The 27,402-nt window shown below is 41.7% G+C and overlaps 1 protein-coding gene and 1 long non-coding RNA gene across 2 annotated transcripts; one reads left to right on the top strand and one right to left on the bottom strand.

Moving 5' to 3' along the window:
* The first annotated feature begins 9,203 nt into the window (after nucleotides 1-9,203).
* LOC122056122 lies at nucleotides 9,204-12,030 on the top strand. The gene is made up of 2 exons (XR_006133029.1): nucleotides 9,204-9,321; nucleotides 11,623-12,030. It is a non-coding gene; the product is annotated as an uncharacterized LOC122056122 (long non-coding RNA).
* Nucleotides 11,999-14,665, bottom strand: LOC122056121 (glycine cleavage system H protein, mitochondrial-like). The gene is made up of 4 exons (XM_042617912.1): nucleotides 14,401-14,665; nucleotides 12,871-12,959; nucleotides 12,419-12,589; nucleotides 11,999-12,330 (listed from the first exon to the last, which is right to left on the bottom strand). Exons 1-4 carry the CDS (start codon nucleotides 14,507-14,509, stop codon nucleotides 12,205-12,207), a joined length of 495 nt encoding a protein of 164 aa, XP_042473846.1. The 5' UTR covers nucleotides 14,510-14,665; the 3' UTR covers nucleotides 11,999-12,204.
* Between the last annotated feature and the right edge of the window lie 12,737 nt (nucleotides 14,666-27,402).

Consider the following 27,402-nt stretch of genomic DNA (forward strand, 5'->3'; position numbering starts at 1 on the left):
TAAAATTAATTCAAAATCAGTTGTAAAGAATACATGCATTCACTTTTTTCGGGTAGCGAAATCCCCTTCGAATTTCGGCGGGTAGATGCTTGGTCTGGCTATTATCTTTGCTTAAATTGGTGGTTAGTCCTCCTGAAGCGTCTCAGCTTTGATACCAATTGAAGGACCGTAGCGGTCGGCTAGAAGGGGGTTAAATAGCCTGACAAAACAAAAACACAAACTGTTCTCGAACTCTTAAACTAACACTTGCATAAATTAGCTAAACATAAAATAAATCAGAAAAAGACGAGGCACACCGGGATTGACTTGGTTACAACCGGGGAGGTTGTTAATCAAAGGAAGATGCTTGCACTAAAAACTCCTTTAGGCGGAGAAGTCTCGTACAATGATGAAACGCAGAAAAAGAAGCTAAACTACAGACGAAGTACAAGTGTTGAAAGAATTGCTTGAGTTCTGATTGTTGAAAAAGCTTCTGGACCAAGGCTATATTTATAGCCTTGGTCGGGGCGCCTTGAGGGTTCCGGGTGCCCTGGGGGGGATAAACTTTATCCCCCAACGTTCAAATCGAGCCAAAACTCGATCTTGTGAAAAAGTTAACTCCGGGCGCCCAGAAGGGTTTCGGGCGGTTCCGGGCGCCCCGGAGGGGTCCGGGCGCCCCGGTGCCCCTCCGGGCGCCCCGGTGGACAAAGTCAACCCCGTTGACTTTTTTCGACCCGGGTCTTCTGCTCCGGCTCCGTTCACCTCAGACCGAGTATTCCGCTCGCTTGGGTGATTTTTGTCATCCGAAATAGGGCTCACCCGAACCCAACTTCCGGTCTTTTCGAGCAGGCTTCCGCTCCGGCTTCTCGTCCCTCGGAATCGCCGCGTGCTTCCTTCTCGTCCGCCAGCATACTCATCCGTAGTCTTCATCCCTCGGTCGCACCCCATGCCGACCTTCTCGCTAGCTGCGTCTCTTGCTCCTCGCGCAGTCTTCCACTTTGGCTTCTCATCCCTCGGAACCACCACACGCTTCCTTCTCGTCCGCCGGCGTACTCTTCCGCAGCGCCTCGTCCCTCGGACGCACCACGTGCCGTCCTTCTCGCTAACTACGTCTTCCGCTCGAGTACCTGTGCTCCTAAGTTCCTGCACACTTAGACACAAGGTTAAAAACACACAAAACGTAACTTAACTTGCTGATCACACCAAAACAACCTTGGGGTTCCAACACCAGCAACTTACCGGAGCGTTCGAGATGAGCAACCCAAGGATCAAACTCTACGTTGAGGCCTTCGAAAAGCTGAAAGCCAACTTCCGGGAGGTAGTTATACAGAAGATTCCTCGAGCGGAAAATCAAGCTGTGGATGAGCTGGCCAAGCTGGCTAGCTCTATATCGCCAATCGTAATAGTGCAGCCGATTGAACATGTATCTTTGGTGGCACACATCGACCAAATGGAAGGACTCAGGTTCCCGAGCGACTGGAGGATGACGCTGATAGAGTTCCTTCAATCGAAAGCTATACCGTCCAATCGGGAAGAACCCCACCTACTGAGAAGAAGGGCAAGTAGATTCACGCTGATCGGGGATCAACTTTACAAGAAAGCTTTCTCCCGACCTCTACTCAAGTGTGTCAGCCCGGAAGGCACCGACTACATCCTGTAAGAAGTACACCAAGGTTCCTGTGGAGGACACCCAGGCGGCCAGTCGTTGGCGAGGAAAATTCTGTTGACAGGGTATTTCTGGCCAACCCTGCAGGAGGACGCCGCTCGGATGGTAGCTACATGTCTGTCCTGCTAGAAGTACCACAGCTTTTCGCACCGACCAACGGAGGAGATGAAGGCGTCTACAGTGTCCTGTCCGTTCGACTAGTGGGGCATGGACATATGTTCCCCATGGCCACCGGACAACGGAGGTTCTTGCTTGTGGCGGTTGACTACTTCTCCAAGTGGGTCGATGCCGAGCCGTTGGCAAAAATAACCGAGCAGATGGTCAAGAAATTCATTTGGCAGCATATCATCTGTCGGTTCGGCATCCCGCGTCGGCTTATCTCAGACAACAGAAGGTAGTTCGTCGGGCAGCATCTCAAGGAGTGGTGTGAGGGGTACGACATCCAGCAGGCCTTCACTTCCGTGGCGTACCCTCAAAGCAATGGGCAAGCTAAAGTCGCCAACCGCGAGATCCTTCACATCTTGCAAGCTCGACTCGACCACATCGGATGAAGTTAGGTTAACGAGCTCCCAAGCATACTATGGGCGATCCGCACGACACCCAAGGAGGGAACGGGAGCAACCCCCTTCTACTTAGTGTATGGAGGGGAGGCAGTCGTCCCAGTTGAGGTCGGAGTTGAATCCGATCGGATACAGAATTTTATAGCGAGGACAACGCCGATCGGAGGCTCCTGGAGCTGGACTTGGTGGATGAAGCACGCGCCAAAGCCGCCGTCCTACTCATGGCCTATATGCAAAGAACACGTCAGAACTACAACCGGCGAGTGATACCCAGATCTTTTCAAGTCGGCGACTTCGTGTGGAAGAAGGTGAAGCCGGTTGGCGACATCACCAAGATGGAGGCTCCTTGGGCCGGACCCTTCAAGGTCGTGGAAAAGCTACGGTCGGGTGCCTACTACCTAGAGGATGAGGATGGGCGTGACTAGAGCGTCCGTGGAATGCGAATCATCTCTAGTCGTACCGAGCTGGATGAAAGGTGCACTGATGCAATTAATGTCATGTAATCTCCGTTTTTATGCGCCCTTCGATTGCAGGATTAAAATCAAAGGCATGAGTTTACAAAGTTAATGTCGAGCAGCCATGCCCCGCATTGAAGACCGTCGAGCGACGACGTTAAACCCAAGAGTCAAGCGGCAACTATAAAACCCCTCATCGAATACCGTCGAGCGACGACGTTAAACCCAAGAGTCGAGCGACGACTATAAAACCCCTCAAGGAAGACCGTCGAGTGGCAACGTTAAACTCAAGAGTTGAGCGCCGACTATAAAACCCCGCATTGAAGATCGTCAAGCGGCGACGTTAAACTCAAGAGTTGAGCGGCGACTATAAAACCCTGCATTGAAGACCGTCGAGCGGCAACGTTAAACCCGAGAGTCGAGCGGCACTATAAATCCAAGAGTCAAGCGGCGACCTTAAATATCCGTCCTGAAGACCGTTGAGCGGCAACGTTAAACCAAAGAGTCGAGCGGCGACTATAAACCCAAGAGTCGAGCGGTGATTATAAACCCAAGGGTCGAGCGACGACCTTAAATATCCGCCCTGAATTCCGTCGAGCGACGACATTAAACCCAAGAGTCGAGCGACGACTATAAACCCAAGGGTGGAGCGGCGACCTTAAATATCCACCCTGAAGACCGTCGAACGACGACATTAAACACAAGAGTCGAGCGGCGACTATAAACCCAAGAGTCGAGCGGCGACTATAAACCCAAGGGTCGAGCGACGACCTTAAATATCCGCCCTGAAGACCGTCGAGCGTTAACGTTAAACCCAAAAGTCAAGCAGCAACTATAAACCCAAGAGGGAGTGGCGACTCTAAACTCGGGTCCTTCAAAGAGGAGACGAGCCGGTATAAAATCAAAGGTCGAGCGGCGGCCACAGGGTCAAGAGGACCCTAGCGAATTTAGCAGTGAACGAAAGCCAAGTAACCCGTTCGGATATATACGATCAAATACTGGCAGAAGAATAAAACAGGAAAACTGCAAAAACATTTCATTAACAGGCCAAAATTCGTCGAGCGACAAGCATACATCCCAAGCTTGTACAAAATAACTCCTCACTCCAAATAGTCGAAGGTCTCGTCAGGGATAGTGGTGATGAGCCCAGCGCGATCTTGTACAGGGAGGGTCATGGCTTCAAAGAGGTGGCCCTTGTCCTTCAGATAGGGGATCGTCGCAGTAATGGCCAGATCGAACGCACTGACAAGCCGGTTGCACGCCTTTTCAACGAACTATACAGTTATGCTTCATGACAGCAAAATGGCTCGGCTCGGCGTCCTGATATTCCTTTAGGGCAGCACGGGAGGCCTCGAGGGCATCCTAGAGGGTCTTCATTTTCTCCCTTAAAGTCGTCACCTCTACTGATCGGCCATCCTGCTCGCCCGTCAGTAAAGCCTCTAGCTCCTTGACTTTTTGCTCCAGGGCCCGGGCCTCTACGTTCTTCAGCTCTAGGTCAGAAATCGCCCGATTCTTCCGATTGGTGGCGAGCTCTATCTTATGGTCGTAAGATTTGACCTTCTCCTCGAGCCGGCCCATCAGGATGGCCTGGTCAGAGGATTTTTTCTGCTCGGCCTCCAGGAACTTCTTGGTTTTAGCCAGATCCGGCTGCTGCTCGGTGTACGAGGGCCCTTGGGAGGGAGCTCCACCAGAAATTTTGAGCTTCTTAAGCTCCTCCTCCAGAAGCGCCAGGCGGTTGCTCACCGCCACGCTCTCCACCCAATACTTCAACTGAACGGAAGAATGTCAATACCTAATTGGAGGTGAATCATGAATAAATAGGAAATTTACTCCGATAGCCATCTGCATATAGCTGTTACCTAGCAGACCGGGAGGCATGGTCGCGGCGCGTGCTCGAACGTCCTCCCACACCTTGGCGAGCGACCCACGAATGAGTATCTGATGTTCCAGAGCCAAGGGTTGATCGGCCTTCGACAGGTACTCCTCCGTCGGGAGATGCAAAATTACCTTTATTGACCGTCGTCCGCTCGGGGTATAGATTGAGCGGATGCCGAAGGGCCGGAGAACTGGTCCGTCGGAGCAGAGTGGATACCATATCACAAAATCTTTCGACGAGCTGGGGGCAAGACGCCGATCGGCTGAGTTGCAATGGGGTCGGACGGCAGATCGCATTGGGAGGGTGTCCAATTAGAAGATATGACTTCCACTGTTTCAGTTGCTATTGGAGGGGGGACGCCCGCCAGCTCAGACACGCGCACTGCCAAAGTGGCCGAACGAGTGGGCGTGCTTGTTCGGCGATGTTTGCGACCTACCAACGGAAGCTCGTCACCTGAAGACTCGGACCCCTAGGTCCGAGCGGCTGGCTGTACACCGGAAGGTGCGGTCTCCCCCGCCATTTTAGTGTGGGTAGTTCGAACTACGGACCCCCCACCAGTAGTCTGAGCTCCTTCGTTCTCACCCTCATGCCAGTCGACCGGCGCGAGGCCAAGTCGTGCCATCTCCTTAGCTGCAACTGCCTCGACCTCGACAACCTTAAGCTTCATCATGCCGAGCACCACCGATTTCATCATGACGTCAGCTGCAAAAGAAAAAAGGAAAAACAGTTAGACACAAAGAAAAAGGCAAAGGGAAATTTCTTACTAATGCCGCTCGGGAGACTCGTTCGGATCGGGCTCAACCTGATCATGTACATGACACCTTCTGGCAGCAACTTGTGGATATCAAATTTCAGGTCGGCGAGCATGCTGGCCGCGTGGAGGTACTCTTGCCAAGTCTTATACCTCTTCAGCTCGGGTGGAGGTGGCAAGGTGGTATGCCATTGGGTTCGAAAGGAGGGCAGCTCGGGGAGTCGCAAGAAGAAAAAATAATCCTTCTAATGCTTATTGGAAGTAGGCATTTTATCGAAAAAGACCAAGCCGATCCGAGATTGAAAAATGAAGGTGCTCAGCTCGAACTGTTTGAGATAATAAAAGTAATGGAAGATCTGAGGCCCTAGGGGGATGTTGTGCGATCGAAACAGCACTACTACGCCGCACAACAGACGAAAAGAGTTAGGGACGAGCTGAGCGAGTGGGACTCGAAAATAATTACAAACTTCGGTTATAAACGGATGGATAGGAAATCGGAGACTAGCCACAAACTAGTCTCGGAAGAAACAGATAGTGTCGGTCTGCGGGTTGTTTGGCTGATCGGACGGTCCGACCAGGATAATCTCGTGGTCAGACGGAATGTCGAAGGCGTGGATAAGGTTCGCCACGTCGCCCGCATCAAACCTGGTCTCCATGGTGGTATACTATAGACCAGGGGCAGGGTCGACCGACTGGGAGGAACTAGCTATGATCGAAAAACAAAGAAGCCAAAGGTTCGCTAAAGAGATCGCTGGAAAAACCAGAGAGCAAGGTCAACAGGAGAAAGTTCACCGAGCAAAATGGTGTAACGCCGAAAAACGCTCAAGGGCGAGAATTGAGGGCGAAGGAATAGGAGGGAGCTTACAGAAAGGGGAATCGCCGCTGAGGAGAGACGCTAAGGGTCGCCGGAGCAACAAAGGAGCAGGATCGCCTGAGCACGGTGTGCGGACAAAGTCACTGGAGCGCAGGAAGGAGGTAGCAGCGAAGTCGGCGTTGCGACTTTATAAAGATTGGGTTCGGTCGAGTGGGGTTGTGCGATCTGGGTCACAGAAATCGACGCACGCATCCAACCGTCGAATTTGAACCACCGCACATCACTTCACCTCTGACGCGTCAGTTGCGTGGTGATGGCGACGTTGCCACGTGGCATTCACCTACATGGGCGCATTTATTGAGCCCCATTACCGATCGTGGCCGTGTGCTCGGCCTTAATGGTGAGGATTTGCATGAATTTCGAGGAGATTCAGATGATGTCAGCTTGGACCACCCTCGGACCGGGACGCCGACTTATGCCTCGCCGTTCGGCGTAAGAGAGCATTGTCTAGGACGGTCACCGCCTTCGGATGAGCCGATCAGAGCTTCTTCAACATCATGGCCGATCGGTCAGTGGGGCACTAGACTAGTTGTCCAGTCAGTCGGACTTTCGGCCTCCTTCGACTAGACTTAAGGGGGAGGCATGTGATTCGGTGGTAAGATGGGGCCCCTGTCCTGTAGAAAGTCCTGAGCCACGTAGGAGGTCAAAGTCAACGATCAACGTCGTGAGTATCCGACCGAGCAGACGATCTGCCTCAAGCATGACTCAAGCATGCGCGTCTGATTCTGCATTATAGCTCGGCCTGATGCCTAGCTTCCGATGCTCAGAAGACTCAAGTATGACTCTAGCAGGGAGGAAGGAGGGCCGAGCGACCCCCTCGCTCGGTCGAACGGGGGGCGCAGCCTTGGCTTGGCAGATATGGTTTCTTCGCTCGACAAGACGGAGTGGGGACAATAGGATGATTGGCCGAGCGGACCTCCCGCTCGGCCCGGCCATGGTGTCGCCCAAAAGGCACTAGCCGAGCGGTCCCTCCGCTCTGTCCGGTGGAGGACAAAGGAAACAACTGACAATATCTTCTTAGGGACTAGCATCACCGACAAGTGGTATGGTCGACGGCATGGTCAGACAGAGAATCGTACGGTGGAAGCTTCCACTGTCACGTCAGGATATGCTCGTGCTATTAAGTTATGACGTTAGGCACGCTTTTCTGACACGTCCGTTCTAGGTATGCTTTGAGGAACGTGTACACCTAGGGAGTGTGCACGCACCTCTGGGGAGCCCTATATAAGGACCCCCAGACTTCGACGGATGTATGCTCACTTCTTTACTGTAGCTACAGCTTTCGCTTCTTCTTTGCTCTACTTCTTTCCATCGGAGATCTTACTTGAGCGTAGGAGGGCCATCGCCAGGGAACCCCTCCTCGGCTCGGCATTGTGCTTGCAGGTCCACGGTAGCGGGAGATCTACGCCTTTCTTCGACCAGTCAACAGGAGCCCCATCTCCCCAGCGTCCATCGACTTAGCTCTCGGATAAGATCACAAGTGCTACTCAGTTTCTCTATGGGAAAGATTGCCCAAACTGATGCATCTAAATCAATCTTATACTTTTCTTTCTTGTTTCTTCCATCTCTTCAATGACTGGCTTAGTGAGGGCATAAGGCATCACTATAATAGCAACAATTCATATTAAAGTTGTAGACAACAAGCAAAAGCAGTCATTTCTAATTCAACAGGTCGAACCGAGGACAAACTTTTCTATTGGTTAGGCTAACCAATCTTGTGTCGATTGAATTTGCATAGGTCGATCTATTTAGAGCATTGGGTGACTGTTGTTGTTGGGATCTTGCTGTGAATTCCATGGCAGAGTGCAATTTGCACGCGTGGATGCCGATGGGGCATTTCATCGAATAGATCTTGTTGGTGATGGTAGTGCGGTAGTGTAGTGTGGGGGTGTGATGTGATTGGAGCCTAAATAATGTTGAGTCATGTGGAGTGAGTTTCAATAGCTCAAACTGATGCGGCAGATGGTGGAGGTCTCAACGTGTGTTAGGGTCAAGCTATTAGTTTAAAGTCAAGTAGAGTTGTACGATAAGAGGAACGGAAGAGAAAGTTAATCTTAATCAAGGCAACACACTCGACTCCCTCAACTCTGTTATCCGACTTTCATAGTTCAATCATCTAACTCTGTTACCCGACTTCCTCAACTTTGTTACTTGACTCTCATAGCTCGATCAACCGACTCCCTCAGCTTTATTGTCTGACTTCCTTGACTTTATTATCTGACTCTTACAGCTCAATCACCCGAGCTTCATAGATCAATATCTCCGACTCTTGTAGACTTGTAGTTCAACACAACCCGGCTCCCTTAGAATATGATCATCGAATCTCCCCAACCCGGTCTCCCATGCTCGACATGCATCCTATATCTCTTCGGTTCGATTTCCTTGCCTTCTCCATCCTTGTCGGGCTTGGTCGTACCTTATCCTACGTGACCCATTAAAGATGTGGGAGGCAGTATAACACCTCCATTAATGGGACCGTTTAGCTCGGAAAAGGTGAAAAATGTCAATGTATATCTTAGAGAACGTGGTGAACGGATGCGTATATGTTGGAGTAATAGATATACTCGCCGCTCTATATAAAGTCATCCACTTCCGCGAACACAGACGCAAAGATAACCATCTAAGCGCCTCTACTATTTCAATTTCTTGCTTCTTCTTAGTTCCCGTGCTAACTTGAGCATCGGAATGTTCCCGCCGAGTCTACCCTTAGCGCTCATTCTAATCTCTCTTTGAGTGCTAAGATATCCCAAGCAATTTCTTCAAGCATTCAAATTTTTTCCCTCCGCTGTCACCTCCCGTTAACTCAATAGATGACGATGTCAGACGGGACACAAACTTTGGTAGGTCACAAAAACTTCACCTAATTCTTCCAGCTAGATCGAAGAAATAAACTCTATAAAGTAAAGAAAAAGGAGAAAACAATATTATTTATTTGAATAAAAAATGAAAAAAATGTTTGGTATTGACAAAGACACGCCACTACAAAATTAATTAATAAACACATTTAACCAGACCATGACTACTTGATTTGATCCCATGAATGAAGAAACTTTGAGGGAGTCTCCAAGTCTTTCTTGGACTTGCTACTGTTCGAAAGCTACTCCTCCAATTCATGTCTTCAATCTTCAGATCCCATGCATCGAGTTGCAATGCCGTCACTGTGAGTAATTCTTGAACTTACTATCAAGAAATTATACATGTTCATCGACCCTTATTTCGTTGAAATGTTGTGTGCAAACGTCGACGAAACTTAGACAAGGACGCTCCAAATAGCATTTGAAACGTTTGAATTACTATGTATGATACCGAAACCTTGACCATTTCGATATTGATTTCTAGAAGGTGTTGTTGAATTCTGATAATTTCACTCCTTCCCCTAACATTAATTTACCTAAGAGTTTCATTAGGTGAATTAATAACTCTATGAGAAAAGAGAATCACTCGAGGATGAAATGAAACTTCTATCGTTTTCAAATATTAGTTTCCTTCCTTACGGGCGATAACAAGCTACGCTTATGACATCGTGTGAATTAGGTGTTTTTGCATTTCGGAAGAGATCAAAAGTTCTTTAAAGGGATAGGTACCTCTAATTTATTAGGTTTTTGTTTCCATTTTCAACACAAGCTCTAATTAATTAAAAGAAATATGACCTAACTTTGATCAACATGATACATATATAATATATAAGTTGCTTTCTATTCGACATGAGCTCATTCCCACTATTTCCATCCTTGTCATAATACCAACCTAACTAATTAAGACGATCTTGCTTTGCTTTGTAGGACACCACTTGCGATTTTTCTAAGTTTGTGATTCATCTTTCTGCTTTATTAGTAGTAAAGTAATCACAATAGAGAAAATGTGAATGACCTAATTGAGCTTCGAATCATTGAATATTTAGTCATGAAAATGTCTATTGGATCATAAGTATTTTTGAAAAAATAAGAATAAATTTGATAAATTTAGTGTTCTTGCAAAATTGAGCATTTTAATAAATTTGTTTGGCAAATATACAATTCAATATGTCATTAAACTTTGTTGTATCTTCATGCTTTCTTCGTAATCAAATTTCGTGTAGCTTTATCTTGTCGAGTCATGATGTTTATTATAATTCTTTTATATTTTCTAGAAACTGTATATATAAAAATTTAGCTTTTTGCCTTTTAAAATGACAAAAAAATTCCTTCGCACTATAGCAAATCCCACTTCCACAAAATGATGCCATTGATGATTCTCTATATCTCCCTTTCTTTGTCCACCCTAACCCTAGTTCAAAATTTTTATTATTAAAAAATTCAAAAAATTAAAAAATCCATATTTTTTTTATCATGTAATAAAATATTGGATATGTAATTCATCCATTTACAAACACTATGATGTTGTTGTGAAAATGATATAGCATGAATGCATCACTTTAGTTCAAAAATAGAAGAAACAAATAGCATAATAGACATTTCTTTCTCATATATTCAAATGAGTGAAAAGAAATAGAAATTGGCACACTTTATTTAAGTTGATTGACTTGTAAATTAGCCTCCTCTTATGACTTATGAGTTTTTTGTATACGACAAATCATTGTTTTTACGTAAGCATGTGTTAAATGACCCATTTTTTTCTTCTAATTATTGATCATTATTTTTATAGAGTTATATTTGATGAAAGATTACCATAGAATTTTAAATATTGAATAATTATCGATTGCTACCGATACAATCTTATTCAAGGGTTTAATTGATTATGCCTCTTTCCTTCAAGAAGCATCCATCAATTTCAAGGACCACTCAATTATTATTAATCTTTTCAAAACAATAAAGAGCATGGCTTAGTCATTAATGGAGGTTAAATTAATTTGTTCTAGTTTGCAAGCTACCCATTAATAATTGTTAGCATCATTATTACAAGTGTATTTGAAAGCTCCTCCCAAATCATCTTCAACCATGACCGCAGTGCAACTTGTGAGCTACCTATGTGGCTTTCTCATCCATATACGCGTCGACGCGGTCATCATTTGTTCATCCAATGTAGTGATGACATGTCGGTGTATCGATACTTTATCCTACTTCGAAATGAAGGTGAGGTGGGGGTTCACTCATGGTGCACTTAGCTCAACGGCAAATGATGCTTTACTTGGCAATAATCCTTCCCTTGATCAATCATTTTCTTGTTTTTCTTTAATCTTTCACTCGATCAATCATACCAACTGACTCGTGCAAGCTGATGATGAGTGCCTACAATGGCAAGGAACAAAACCTAACCGAGAAGGATTAGGAGTTTTTAAACTATTTAGTTGATGGAAAAAATATATGTTTTACAAATGTTTTAAACCAATAATTAAACAATACTTGATAATGTCTCAAGTTATAATGAATTATTGTATGTATGAAATTATCCTTATGTATTTTTGTAGCTTTGGTACAATATGTTTATCCACAAGAGACTCAATCCTAAGTTTTATATTTAGGTCTTCAAATAATGCTTGTAAGGATCACAAAGGATGGCCCGATCGATTTGCATTATAGAGGGCTACCGTGGTGAGTGTGGAGATATTGCCGCGAGACATTGAGCAACAGAAAAACAAGAGTATAGTCATATAGGGGTTGTCGAGGCTTTTGGCATGGATGAAACTCACAAGAGAAGGTTTTTGGCAAGAGCAAATAGCCATATCGGGGCGTATTAGTAACATCTCAATTAGTTGTTTCACCAAATATCTTGATAGTTGGTATTAAGATTGAGTCGAGATTCACCAATGCACTCTTTTGAGTGTTCTAACAATTAGTCCTAGTGCTCGAGTGTATTTACTATTTTCGCGTAGTTCTAATTATCTATAGTAGTGAAAGTGATTTCTTCAATCATAGTAGCTTCTGATCCGAAACATAACTATGAAAGCACAAAGTTTGTGTTTTTTTTTCCCTTACTTTTTCAAGCAGCAGAAAGAAGAGCAGGAACAAGATTAAAAGAGAACAAAACTGCGACGAGTAACAAGATTGAGACTCGAATGGCAGACAAGTGAGCGCAGAAGTAACCATGACTTTTGTTGTGTGCTCTAATGAGCATCTTCTTCCTTGCAAAACTTGGTGTACTCCTCTGATCCCATCAAGGATTTGAGCTCCGATGGATCACTCGGTTTCACCTTAATCATCCAGCCATCTTCATATGGGCTTGAATTGATCTAAAGGGAAAGGAGACGAAAACAAAACCGTTTAGTCATGGTAACAAATTATGAGTCGAATCGTAAATAAATCACTTGAAGGAATTACCAGGCCAGGAGTTTCAGTGAGCTTGGTGTTGACTTCAATGACTTCACCAGAGACAGGAGAGTTGACATCACTTGTGGCTTTGACACTCTCCACAGATCCAAACCTTTGTGCTTTTGTAGCTGCTGCACCGGGTTCCGGCAGCTCCACAAAGACCACATCCCCGAGATGACCCTATCAAGATATCGATACCATTGAGTTCGATTGAGTTCTCACTTATGCCAAAACTCATAAATCAACCAAACTGATTCAAGTTGAACATGTTCTTAATAGACATCATGAATCAATCAGATACAGAAACTCTCTCCATTACATGATACTATCATCAACCGAAATAAGAACAAGATTCCTGAAATCGCATTTGGCACAGATGAACTAGATGTTATTATTATTTATTATTAGTTCAAACAGGAAGAAACACAAAATTGAATTTCTCTGAGGAATGATTTTGGTACCTGAGCATGGTCGGTGATGCCAATGGTGGCCACAGCACCCTCATGCTTCACCCACTCATGAGATTTACTGTACTTGAAGCCATCAATCACTGCAAGCAAAGAGGACTTAAGGTCTATCCTATCTCTTCGCATTCCGACAAGTAGAGAAATTGTTGAATTAGAGAAGGTTTTGCTTTAATTGCCTGTTTATGTTAACATATTTTTCTTAGGTAACTAAGCATTATTTGTTGAGCTGACAATTTTATAAATGAACTAACATGAATTATGTTTTGAAATATTTAGACTAAAACCGATTAAAGGGATAAGAAAGTCCGTTCATTTAAGAAGAGCTTTAGACCAGTGAAAAGTTTTCAAAGAAACTAAGTTCAATATAAAAAAGAATCTCAGGAGGAAAGAAAATAACAAGGATAGAAAAAGATGCTCAACAAAAAAAAATGGAATTCAGTTCCTAATATCTCACTAAAAAATGGTAGACAGCGAATGTTGGCTACTAAAGAATCTAATTCTAAGGTGAGCAGCTGTAAATTGCCTGTTCAAACATTCTTTCTGATAATCATGCCAACATTAGTTTCTGTTTGGGGGTTGGTCTTTTGCTATTGATTCTTCAACATCGGTTAATTATTCTCTTCAGTTAACTAACTTTTCAAGGCTGTCAGTAATTTCACCTTCCTATTGCTATACCCAGGAACACTCTAGTTCCCCACTCCTCGAAATCCTATTTCATCGATTGACATCAATGTTGAGACCTCTAAGCAAAGAGTAGCCATTCAATTGGCAGAACTGTCAAGGCTGAACTAAAAACTTGCTCTACTAGAGAAGAGGCAACGGGAATACAGCAACTTACAGGGATAATTCTACCATGTCACTGAAATTAAAAAGTAGATACAAGCCAAAATCTAAAAAATCTCACAAAGGGAGCCTGAGAAGAGCAACTCATGCACGCATGCATACTTATGTACATAACACAACAACATCAAGAAGTCCTCTTCTTGTTTTTCAAGTATCATTCCCTAAAAAAACCAAGCCATCAAACACAACAAAAGATTCATTCAGCAAATGATAAATTCAGTCATAACAAAATATAGAGAATAAAATCTGAACTCGCACAAGTAAATAATATCACAACACTCTCAGTAAGTTCTCTGGTGAATTCTTTCAAACACATGGCAAGCAGCCTCACAAACGACCTTCTCCAATATTGCAGCACTAAGTTAACGAAGTGACCAGTGTTAGAGGAGAAGCATCTGGTGACACAGATAAACGACAGCACAACATTCTCGATAAACTCTCTCGTGGATTCTTTCAAACGCATGGAAAGCAACTTCAACAAAGTGAAGAGCTTTAAGAGCTTCCTAGTTTTACCAGAGGAGAAGCATCCGGTGACACAAATAAACAACGGCATAACATTCTCAACAAACTCTAGTGTGAATTCTTTCAAACACATGGCAGGCAACTTCACCAATGACCTTCCCCAATGCAGTAAGTAAGCTAATCAAGTGAAGAGCTTAATCAAGAGCTTGTTAGTTTTACCAGAGGAGAAGCATCTGGTGATGGAGGAAGCAGGGAAGGGAGTGGCAGTTGCTCTGCAGGAGAATTTGAGAGCACTGGCAGCTGAAGAAGCCCACAGCTTCAAGGCCATGATCAGTCTTATCTCAAAATTTCCTTTCTCCTCTTGTGATGATGCTTGTTCTCAGCAAAAGAGGAGAGCCAAATTAGAAGTGAGCTGTGGATTGGGATGAATGGTGGAGATTGGCAGCCTAATCCTTGAGGAAGTATGTCAGTATCTGCCATGCCATTCATTCTTCCATTCACTTCACTCTACTCCACTCTTGGAACGTAACTTTTGAACTAGTACATAAGCTAGGCAAAACATGAGTCACCTACCCGGCTCGGTTCACTCAGCTCAGCTCAATTCAACTTGACTCGACTCAATTATACTCAAGTCGTCTATTTTAAGAGTCTTTGCCTTAGTTCTGTCCATTTTGGGCATCTTAAAGATAAGTTTAACTTCTTGCTCTATAATTAAATGGTATCTTATGTCCCTCGGTTAAAGTGAAACCATAAGCTATTCAACACCCTCGGATCATAGTAGCAACGATGCTTCAATAGTTTGAATTTTAACTATGATATATTACTCGGTGATTTTTTTTTAATGGGATAAAAAATTTAAGATGTTAGCTGTTTCTAAATTTATCTGGTCAATAAAAGTTATAAGTGGAATTAGAACTACATACATGAATTTAATAGTTTAGCTAAGGATTTATAGTTTAAATCTCAGTTATGATATTGTAAAATTTTTATTTTTTCAAGTGGAATAGTCAACCCTGATGGACAAATGAGAGGTAGATAGTTGATCTTAAGTTGAATCGAACGCACAATACCTCCATTATAAAAATAAAAATTATCTTATTGTAAAAATTGATGTCAAACAAAGTAGTTATCTTTATTGATGAATTAAAAAAAATATATTATAAGAAAATAAAGAATATAAAATTTTATAGAGTTAATTATCAGAAAATTTAAACCCTAAATTTAAAAGGTAAAAGCATAAATTGTCCTCAAGGCTATAAACAAATAATTCTAATTATATAATCTAACATCCCCCCTCAAACTCACGATACTACAGCAGAGGCATTGAAAGTTTGTCAGATAAAAATCGGAAGCACGAAGCGGAATGAGCCTTGGTAAACATATCAGCTATCTACAATGAGGAAGGAACAAAAGGCAATGTGATAGTATCAATCTGTAGATGATGACGAGTGAAATGACAATCTATCTCAATATGCTTCGTTCTCTCATGAAAAATTATATTGCGTGCAATTTGAATGACACTCTAATTATCATAATGAAGAGCAGTAGGTTTCTGAAGAAAAATTTTCATATCTGCAAGCAACCAACGTAGCCAAACAATCTCACAAGTAGTGGTAGTCATGACACGATACTCAGCTTCTGTGGAGGATCTCGAAATAACATCTTACTTTTTACTTTTCCAAGAGATAAGAGAATCTCCAAGAAAAATACAGAAGTCAGTGGTCGACTTACGATCCGTAAGGATACCCACCCAATCAGCATCAAAGTATGCACAGAGCTCTAATGAGGAAGTAAAATGGAATAAGAGGCTCTGAAACTAAGTTCTCCGAAGATACCGAAGAATGCGAAGAACAGCAGCCTAATGAACTATGGTCGGTGCAGTGACAAATTGACTAACCACATGTACAACATACGCAATATCAGGACGAGTCACGGTGAGATAAACCAAGCTTCCCACAATTGTACGGTAGAGATTAGGATTTGGCAAAGGAGAATCATCTGATGGAGAGTACTTAGCATTAGTTTCAAGGGGAGTATCAACTACCCTGTTGTCAGTGAGACGTGCATGCTCAAATATATCATCTATGTACTTTGATTGAGACAAAAGATAACCTTTAGGTGAAGAGGCGATCTCAATCCCCAGAAAATAGCGCAGTAAACCCAAGTCTTTCATAGTGAAACAACGAGATAATTCAAACTTCAAAGACTCAATTCCATCAAAATCATCGCCAGTAATTATTATGTCATCCACCTATAAAGACAAAAGTATACGGCCTACACGTGTGCACTTGACAAATAAAACTGAATCATGATTACTGGGATGAAAGCCAAGCGAGGTAACCACCATGGAAAACTTGGCAAACCAAGCACGTGGTGCTTGTTTGAGTCCATATAGAGCTTTGCAAAGCCTGTAAACTTCACCAAATCGGTGAGCAACTCCAGGAGGAGGCACCATATACACTTTTTTTTAAGATCATCATTCAAGAAAGTATTTTTGACATACATCTAAGATATCTTCCATTGACGAACAGAGGCAACAATAATTAACATACGAACAGTGGTCATTTTAGCAACATGGGAAAAAGTTTCCTCATAATCCATGCTATACTTCTGAGAGTAACCTTTAACAACAAGACGAGCTTTGTACCATTCAACAGAATCATCAGATTTAGTTTTGATCTTATAGACCCAACGAGAACCAATGGTACATTTCCCTGGTGGCAGAGGTACCAAATCTCAAGTATGAGTATGATGCAGAGTAGTTAATTCCTCATCCATAGCATTCTGCCAAAGAGGATTACCAATAACTTCTCTATGGGACAAATGCTCAGAAAGATGATGAATAGAGGCAACAAAAGAAGCAAAGGAAGTAGAATAACAAGAATAAGCAAAATCAGATAGTTTAGTAGACTTACGAGGACATGTAGACCGACGAATAGGATTGTCCGCAATCTCTGGAGGTGAAGAAACAGTCGTAGGAGGGGGAGGGGGAGGGGGAGGTGGAGGACATGTCTCGCGAATACCAGATTTAGTGAAGCCGTTATGTGGAAGAGTAGCCATGGGGGAGGCTTCTTCGGTGTCGGTACTGAAGAGATCAATGTAAATAAGATCTGCATGAGTCATGTCATATGATAGAAGAAAGGAATATGCTCAAGAAACACAATATGATGAGAGTCATATAATTTTTTACCAACTGGATCAAAACAATGATATCTCTTTTGACCAACACCATAACCAAGGAAAACATACAAAGCAGACTTAGAGGACAACTTATCACACTCAACGTGTGGTTGGAGAACAAAACAGGTACAACCAAAAACATGTAAAGAGGAATAATCAGGAGCATGACCATATAGTTTTTGAAAATGAGACAAACTTGAATTGTGATAAGTTATAATCCTATTAATTACACGAGTAGCAGTAAGAATTTCTTCTCCCTAAAAAAATACTAGGAACATCTACAGACAATAAGAATGAATGGGTTGTCTCAACAAGATGTCTATGTTTTCTCTCTGCAACCCCATTCTGTTCAAGTGTTTCTCGACACGAGGTTTGATATATAGTACCTTCTGATGCAAGTAAATGAGAAAAATTATTGGAAGTGTATTCGCCCCCCAAATTATAACGAAAACACTTGATAACTATTGAATGTTGAGCTTTGACAAGAACTTTAAAGTTATTGAAAATGGTAAGATAATCAGATCTGTGTTTCATAAGATAAACCCAAGTATAGTGAGTGCAATCATCAATAAAAAGAAACATAATATCTTGATCCCCCTTTTGTAGTAACAGGAGAAGACCCCACACATCAGAATGAACAAGATCAAAAGGATTAGGAGAAAAATATAGACTTTTATTAAAAGGTAATAGAAAATTTTGCTAGTTTACAACTACTACAATCTGAAATATCATGATTTTTTAAAGTTCCTAATACTCCAGACGAAGATAAAAATTGTAAATGAGAGGTTGAAACATGACCTAAACGAGTATGCCACAAATAAAAATCAGAAGAAGACTGACTCAATCGGAAAGATGACAAATCGACACTAAAAGTTGCAACATATGGTATTTGAAGCTTATCCAAGACCTAGAGTCTCCCTTGCCTACGACCTATCCCAATCACCTTCTGAGATCGTCGATCCTGCACATAACAATTGGATAAAGAAAAATAGATTAAATATCCATACTCAAACAATTGACTAACAGAAACAAGATTAAGTATAAGACTAGGAATATAATAGACATCAGGAAGAGACAAGCAAGTTATAACAACAGAACCAACACCTAATAATGACATTGGAGTACCATCAGTCGTCATAATTGATAAAGATGAATTAGAAGATAAGAAGATAAAAGATGATAAGTTAGGTGATATATGATAAGAGGCTCCAGAATCTAAGATCCATAAAGAGGAAGATATATCGATTTACCGGAGGATGACAAACCTATATGAGAAGAAGCAGACATAGCAGAGGGATGTAAAGCAAGGAATTATTGAAACTTCTCAAGCATATAAGAATCTAAAGAGGAGACAACCACTACATTATTAGACTGAGATAGTCCATTTAGCAAATGTTATTGTTGATTACTAAATTTTCATGAAGCATTCTGATATAGTAATGGTGGCTGTTGAGGTCATTGCTATTGATATTGCTGTTGTGGTGGTCATTTTTGTTGCTGCGGTAGTTTACCTTTGTTCAACAATAATGGAAATGAATTAACAGTTCTTCAATCTAATTATCAAAAACATAGAGATGAGGGCTCTGATCCTATGTAGAAATTGATGCCAAAGAAAAGTAGTCGTCTTTATTGATGAATCCCAAAAAAGGTTGTGAGAAAATAAAGAGTACAAAGTCTTATATAGTTAATTATCAGAAAATCTAAACCCTAAATTGAAAAGGTAAAAAACTAAATTGCCCTATAACTATAAACACATAATTCTAATTATATAATCTAACACTATATATATATATATATATATATATATATATATATATATATATATATATATATATATATATATATATAATTTACTATTAATAATGTTATTTTATATGATAGATTAATGACATTAAACCATACAATGCTATTTTATAGAGTCAAAATTTTGTCACTCCCTTTTTCTTTAATAAAATTAACATTATCTATTCATTCTAATTAATAAATCACTCATTCCATCTTACAGAAATTTTTTTATTAATTGTTAGAGTAAATAGAAAAATGCTCATAATAAATGACTCATCAATCTAGCATTTTAAAATCAACAATCTATTAAAAAATTATTTATTAATTTATTAAAATTAACACTCAATCTTTAAATATTAGAAAAATTGATAGGCAGTGGGCAAAATTTTATCACTCAGTTCTTCCATTTTACGGTGTAAAACTAACCTTTTAATTTTTTTAGGGAAATTGGATGATTTTAAAACAGCTCAGAGGGGAATTGAATTTTTTTCCATAAAAAACATAAAAATGCTTATACATCCATAATATGACTTTTTACCAAAAGGAGTGGGTATGTTTCCATATTTACCCAAACAAGTACCCTATTTTCTAAATTACCAAAAAGAGCACCAAAAATAGTGATATTCCCTTCTTGCCCCTCCCGCCAACCTCCTAAATCTCCTCCCGCTCCGACGTCGTTTTCCAATGCATCCGAGCCACATTAGTTTACATTTAAATTTAAAATTAATAAAATAGTTTGGATGCATGCGATACTCATTCCCCTCTTTCTTACGTTGTGGAAATCCATTGTCATCGTCCCCCACCGAAACCTTGGCTTTGTGTGTCCCAGTGTCCAGGGGTTTTCCAACGAAATACACACAGTGTGTCCCTCTAAGGTGACATCAAGGGTTTTTGACAAAATCAATACAACTAAGGCGACGGACGCTAAGGGTCTCCGACGAAATCCACACAGAGGTCTATACATTCAAGTGTTTAGGGTTTTGTTCGCCGTAAATACTCTCCCTTTAGAATGAAGCAAGAAGCTACAACATTAAAGGTAAGTATCATGAACTTGTTCATTTTAGAAACCCATAGGATATATCCAGAAACCATAGGATATATCCAGAAAGCGCCTGATATGGGAGCATCACGTTGGGACTAATATGGTAAAATATCAAGCCCAATGTGATGATCCCATATCAGGCCCTTTCTGGATATATCAACGTGGGCCTGATATGATCCCATATCAGGCCCAAAGTAGGCCTGGTATTTACCATATCAGGCCTAAAGTGGGATTGATATTTACCATATCAAACCCATGTTGATATATCCAAAAAGCGTTTGATATGGGATCATCACGTTGGGCCTGATATTTTACCATATCAGGCCCAACGTGAGCCTAATATTTTACCATATCAGGTTCAACATGGGTCTAATATCATCCTATATCAGGCCCAACGTGGGCCTGATATGTTCCTATATCAGACCCTCTAGAACAATGTGCATCTCGATTTGGCAAACGTTCCATCAATTTTATTTTTGTTGTTAATAAATTAAATTTGTCAAAATTATAGGCTGGAGTTGATTTTGGCCAGAAACTATATTGGAACTATCACGCCCCAGAGGGGTCCCTGTCCGAGAAAATTTTGACAACATCTCCCCTGTACGGTGGACAATCTGAAACTTCTACATAACACATATACCTCAGCCACAGGCGGCTGGAATAATAACAATAAATAAAAACAATCACCACGCAGTTTATATAGATATTCAGCCTCTGGCTGTCACAACCACGCAATTAATAATAGTAATCACGAACAATAGTACTCTGACTCGAAATCCACCATACTCAACTACACTCGTAAAGCTCAAATCCGACGAACTCACCTCTTCTGCCGTCCAGGCAGGCATGTAGTAGAATAAAATCCAAATCATACCAAAAATCCATCAACATCTCAAAATCCATACAAAGTCCAAGTATCCAAACAAACCAAGTCTATAACATAGTCAAAAAGAAAACAAACAAAACCAGTAGATCCGTAAGTCTTCGGGTCTTCAGGGGACCAGCAACTAGAACTCTCTCCTGACAGCATCATCCTGAAATATAACAACAATGGAGGCGGGGTGAGTCCAACACTCAGCAGGTACAATTGATATGCAAAGTAAAGAAATAACACCTAGCACTAATCATGCGTACAGTCTCCTGATAAAAATAAAGATAAATGCAAACCGAAGTAGACAGGAGAGAATCTGTACTAACCAGGACCCGGTATAAGGACAAACAGTCCGAAAGGTATAGAAGACCTGTATGCATGTCAAACATAGGTATCCAAACAATATGCAGTATATAAATGCAGCAAACACAATCACAAACAATAAATGCATCATGCATATGATGCCAATGTCATGGTCACCCCTGACGCCAGTCAGCCAACTCATAACAAAAGTGGGACCGAGTGGGTAGAGCTGTGACAACTGTGCACTCTGCATCACTACTCCTGATGAGTGACCGAGAGAACGGGATGTTGTTGGAGTACACACGTACTCCTACCCCAAATCATAAATGGAGGAGCGCAATGCTCTCATCTCTCGGTACGCTATGACGGGGAGGGATCTCTAACGTGCTACACGCTGCGTCACACTACCCATGAGCGGACCAACGGAGCACCGGAAGAGCCAAACTGACGTGCTACCACGCTGTGTCAAGCTACCCCTGAGCGTCACAACGGAGCACCGAACAGTGATGAAACTGGCAATGTGCTCAACAATAATGGAGCAATCTATCGCACAGCATGCGATCATGCAAATGGTGCATGTCACTAAGCATGGTAATATACTAACCAACCTCTGGACATATAACAATGGGCACCATAGTGAATAAATCATATCAAGATATACTGATCAATAAGGTATCAAACCTAGGTCCTGACATGGTAAAACATGATTATATCACTACCCATGAGCATGTGAAATCAGATAGGTATCAATACGAGATGCAAATAAATAATCAATCAAGCAGGTAACATGTATCGGGTAGTGATTAACCGAAACAAATAAGAAAATACAATTAATGCAAATTGTTAATATCATTACTAAGCATATCAAAGACAATAAGTCAAAAGTACCCGCCTCCGATAAGAAATGGTCCAATCCGATAATCGAGATACTCGTCTCGCGTCAAGATCCTGTGTTATTAAACAAAGGTCTAATTTAGCTAATTCTATCATACAAAAATTAGCTAAACTAAATTCTAATCCAATTAAGAAATTTAAATTGGATCCAACTAATCAACCCAATACACTTAACGAACTCTAATTAAATAAAACCAGTGGATCCACTAGAGTTAGTTCCCTAACCCTAATCATCCTAGCTTAAGGATTAACCTAACAAACGAAATATCACTCACCTGAGTTGAATGCCTCAATCGAATCTCACAGCCACTAGTTTGTACTGATATCAAAGAGTTGTTGGCTGGAATTTCTGCCGTTAAGGAATGTTAGCTGCTGGAAACAAAACAAACAAACCACATCAACCATTTTCCTTCCAAACCATATTTCAAAACATAATCTGAACACTTTACCTCTTTTACCTCTTCCTTTACTGCCTGCAACAACCAAGAACCGGACAAGGCTGATGCTGGAAACCCTAATGCCAAAAACTCAACTGAAGTAAAGCTAAAATTAGGGCACAGAATGTACCACTGGGCGGCAATCGAAGGCAGAGACAACAGTCAGAAATCGGGCGACGCCAGCACCCTATAGTTGAAGTCGATTGTTGGGGTCAGCGGCAGCACAGAGGAGAGGAAATCAGGAGTCGACCCGACCTAGGGCAGAGGAAATCGCGGCTGTGTAGGCTGTGGCTAGGGCCTGAACACGGAGCTCGGACTGCCGGCAGTGGTGCTCGGGTCAAGAGTCGGCGGCGGCAAAGCACAGTGGCGGTCGAGTGATGATAGCCGACGATCGGGAGGTGGAGCAGTCGGTCGGCTCTTGCTCTGCCGGAAGAAAGGAAAAGACTCGGCCGGCGGGCTCGCCCGTCGCCGGCGTTTGGGTAGGGAAGAAGAAGAAAGGCGGCGTCGGCGAACTCGGCTAGGGTACGTGATGACCGGCGCTAGGGCACCGAGGGTTGCGGCGTAGCTGTGATGGCGGCAGAGGAGAGGAGAAGGAAGAAGATGTGGCTGTGGGGATTTGTCGCGAGGGGGAGGAGGAACTGCCGCGGTTAGGGCACGCGAGGAGGATCGGGCGCGCGAGGGATTTTGGCGAGGAAGAGAAGAAGAAAACAAATAAAGAAAATAAAGAAAAACAAAAGAAAAAGGAATTGTAAATATAAACATTTCCTCACTTAAATGAGGTAGCCTAAACAGGCTTTTTCGGACCCCGTTTTATCCCCGTTAACTCGTCCGTACGAGCTCCGAAAAATTACCAAAAATTTCGGAAAATTCCTTTATTCATATTCGCCTATTTTCCGGTATTTTACAGGAACAGTGTGTTAAGCATAATCAAAGGAAGGCATCAGAGAGATGTTATTTTACATGATTGACACATAGCGATGATCAAATATACCCCCTTTTGTGTTTTCTTGAATATACAATAAATCCAGCATATCCGTGGTATACTAGTCAATATATTCCAAAATTGGGATTTAACATTTCAAACCTTTAGATTCTCAAGTACAACTCTCATTTTTTAATCTTAAGCACCAAATAGTTTTATACATTTAATATTTTATTTTTTCATTTTAGTATGCAAAAAAATATCTTAGAATATAACTATTAATTTGTGATTTTTAGGTGTACCTGTTGCATTTACATGAAGAGACGTATCTTTATTGCTTGGTTTTGCAGACCAGGGTGCTTCGGTTCCTATTAATTCAAATCAAGCATCGGGTGACCTCTTTCTTGCTCACTTCTCAAATAACAAACCCATTACCAAATCAAGAATTGAGGAGTTGTTGAAATTTTATTTCAATAGAGTTGAAGCACATGCTGATGTTTTATTATTTTACAAATTCTACATTTTGTATATATTTGTTTGTGTCTTATTTTCTTCTAGTATGTATAAACTTCCTTTAGGTCTTATAGATATAGTAGATGATTTTGAGAATCTTGGTAGATTCAACTAGGTTGACGTCATCCATCAATTTATGGCTCCACAATTAGCTATGATTGGGGATTTATTTTCATCAACTCAGACATATGATCCCAAGACCACCACACTCTCTTACCTAATGGGATTTGTTGGTCTTTTGCCTGTGAGTAGATTTTTTATGTTAAATTTGATAATATTGTGTGAAAATTTATGATTATGTAACACTTTTGTGATGAATTAAGCATGGTTTTTGGAGCATATTTCAATCCAAAAACCATACAATATTGAAGGAGCACGAATTAATAAGTGGAGGAATATTCCTTTACATATTAGTAAGATGAGGACCTTGTTAGACTGAGTATCACCTGAAGAGGTAAATATTGAAGATGGTTACCTATTCAAAGTAAATATATAGTTTATTACATGTATTTTTATAATTTTATAGGTTATTATTGAATTAATCCCTACCCAATTTGAAAACACATTGGTTGTGAACCTAGATTTGGCGGTTGATATTCCACGTTCATTGGAGACACCGCAATTAGATGAAGTTGGATGGTAAGGCAATAAGAAATGTCATAAATGCATCGTTCAAGCAAACAGAATCAATGAGCTAGCATTGGAGAACATGCATATGAATGAAAGGGTGAAAGAATTAATCGAAATATTAGAAAATAGAGCCATGCAAGGTCGATCAAGTGAGCGTGTAGTCCAGCCATAAGACCCAGTTGCCTTTAGAACAAGGAGTAAGAGAATACGTGATCGTAGTCGGTATGATTATAGAGATACTCCAATTGATAGTCCATTGTGGCAAAAACTTTTACCTAAGAGGAAGCGAAGCAAAATAGAAATATGCAAGCCTATTGAGAACATCATAGTAGTAGAAGAGACTGAAAAAATTGTAAAAGAAAGTAAAACTCAAGATGTTATTAACAAGGGCAAAGGAAAACTTGATGCGGTTGATATGGAAGAAGAAACAGAGATTATCTCAATGTCGGAAGGCAATTCTGAAGAAGAGGCAAAAAATGATGCACTTAGGGTTGCACAACTCAACAAAATGATAAAACAAGTCATTGTCGTAAGTGTGTATCTACATATTAATTAGTTTTAGTTGTTAGATTTAAATTATTAATTCAATGTGTTCAATGTCTCTGGTCATAGTATTTGATGAAGTAATTTAAGACTTCGAAGAAGAAAAAACAAGACAAAGATGTGACCTACCTGTTAAAACAATTGGAAAATCTAAACTTTGGTAGTGTGAATTCTGAAATACATACTCTATTTAAATTAGTGAAAAGTGTTGGTGCAATATCCCTTAGGTCAAGGTTGACCTGGTTGACCAAGCTTGAGTCTTGTTTTGGATTTCGATGTTTGACAATAAGATATTGATTGCAGAAGAGTCAAGTAGGTCAAGGTTGACTGGATACTGGACTGTGAAAGTCCTGGTGAGTGAAGCCAGGTGAAAAGACCTGGTGAGTGAAGCCAGGCAGAGTGGAAAGTCCTGGTGAGTGAAGCCAAGTGAAAAGACCTGGTGAGTGAAGCCAGGCAGAGTGAAAAGACCTGGCGAGTGAAGCTAGGCAGAAGGAAAACCATGGTGAGTGAAGCCAGGTGAAAGTCCTGGTGAGTGAAGCTAGGCAAGGGAAAATTCAGATGGATCAAGGATGACCAGACATCTGGTGGAAGTCCAAGTAGGTCAAGGGAGTGACCAGATACTTGGCACGAAGATAAAAGTCCAAGTGGGTCAAAGGGATTGACCGGACACTTGGTGAGGAGTCCTAGCAGGTCAAGGGAATGACTAGATGCTAGGCATGACTTACCAACAGGTTAAGGTTGACCGGATGTTGGTTTGGGAGGTTTGGAACTTGGTTTTGGGCAAATATCAAGTGCTGGATCGATCAGTGGATCGATCCAGACCTTTCCCAGCGAACAGAAAGCCTCTGGATCGATCAGTGGATCGATCCAGATGTCCCAATCGATCAGTGAATCGATTGGGACGCTGCTGCTTCGCGCGATAAGCGCTGGATCGATCCGTGGATCGATCCAGGCGTTTTTCCAGAGCACAGAGGCGCTCTGGATCGATCCGTGGATCGATCCAAAGCCTCCCCGATCGATTGGGAATAATCGAATCGATCGGGATCCGACCGTTGGTGTCGATAAAGGCCGCAGGCGCATGATTCCTTCGGCATCTCTTCACAGATTCATCTCAGATCTTCACCAGCTCCTCCACAGCTCTTCTCAAGCTCGAGATCGCTAGTTCTTGAAGGTTCTTGGAGGCTCTTCCAAGTCAAGAGGCGGATCAAAGCAAGAAGAAGAAACTAGGGTTAGGGTTTGTGCACTCATTGTAAGCTTGTATTTCTTTACTACCCTTTCTTCTTCTTGTATTGAGTCTTGTAGGGCTTCTCTGCCCTTGGTAGTTACCATAAAGGAGAGTTTTATTAGTGGAGGGTGTATGTGTAGGTGTGGATCCTTGGACTAGTCACCTCTTGTGAGGTGGATACCAAGTAAACCAACCGTGTTAGCGTTGTGTGATTTGTTTCTGTATTTTTCGCTGCACATCTTTGAAGAAACAAGCAACGCCGAACACCGAGCGCGCGACGAGCTATTCACCCCCCCCCCCCCTCTAGCTACTTTTGGTCCTAATAAAAAGTTTTGAAAATTATTTGGTTCCTTAATTTATTATATTAATTGATTTACTTTGCAGGTGTACAACTAATTATGCTTGGGAGGAACCACCCTTTGGTTTAACTGTGGTTTCCTTCTTACCTGGTGTGAATTCACAAAAGGGGAATTAATATACACCTATTGTAAAATTTTGTTTAGGGGAGCATCCTTATCTAGTAGGTCATATAACAAGTCTATATATTGTTCCACTTTCTTCACTGTAAGGAATTTAAATGATTTGATAATATATAATATCTTACGAGATTTTATTATTGTGTTAAGTAAATCTGCCTTTGCATATTTGTAGTCAGCTAAAAATCTACAATGAAGTTTAGCATGCAACAACAAATGATAAAGACAGATTTTGAAGATGAAGGGGTTAGGTATAATTTTATACCTTTGTCCACTGATAGTGCACACTTTCACTTGTTGGTGGTGGACAGCAAAACAATGACTTTCAATCATTATAATTCTCTTGCAAGTAGTTCTAAATCGAAATGTACATTTGAATCAGCGATGAACATCCAATATT

This window comes from Zingiber officinale, chromosome 3B, assembly GCF_018446385.1.
Source record: "Zingiber officinale cultivar Zhangliang chromosome 3B, Zo_v1.1, whole genome shotgun sequence".
NCBI classification, from domain to species: domain Eukaryota; kingdom Viridiplantae; phylum Streptophyta; class Magnoliopsida; order Zingiberales; family Zingiberaceae; genus Zingiber; species Zingiber officinale.

Excerpts from the sequence above, each read along its gene's own strand:
- LOC122056121 (XM_042617912.1), bottom strand. The coding sequence starts at position 14,509 with ATGGCCTTGAAGCTGTGGGCTTCTTCAGCTGCCAGTGCTCTCAAATTC. Across the intron at positions 12,960-14,400 it reads CACCAGATGCTTCTCCTCTG|TGATTGATGGCTTCAAGTAC; the intron begins GTAAAACTAACA and ends CTTTGCTTGCAG. Across the intron at positions 12,590-12,870 it reads GCATCACCGACCATGCTCAG|GGTCATCTCGGGGATGTGGT; the intron begins GTACCAAAATCA and ends ATATCTTGATAG.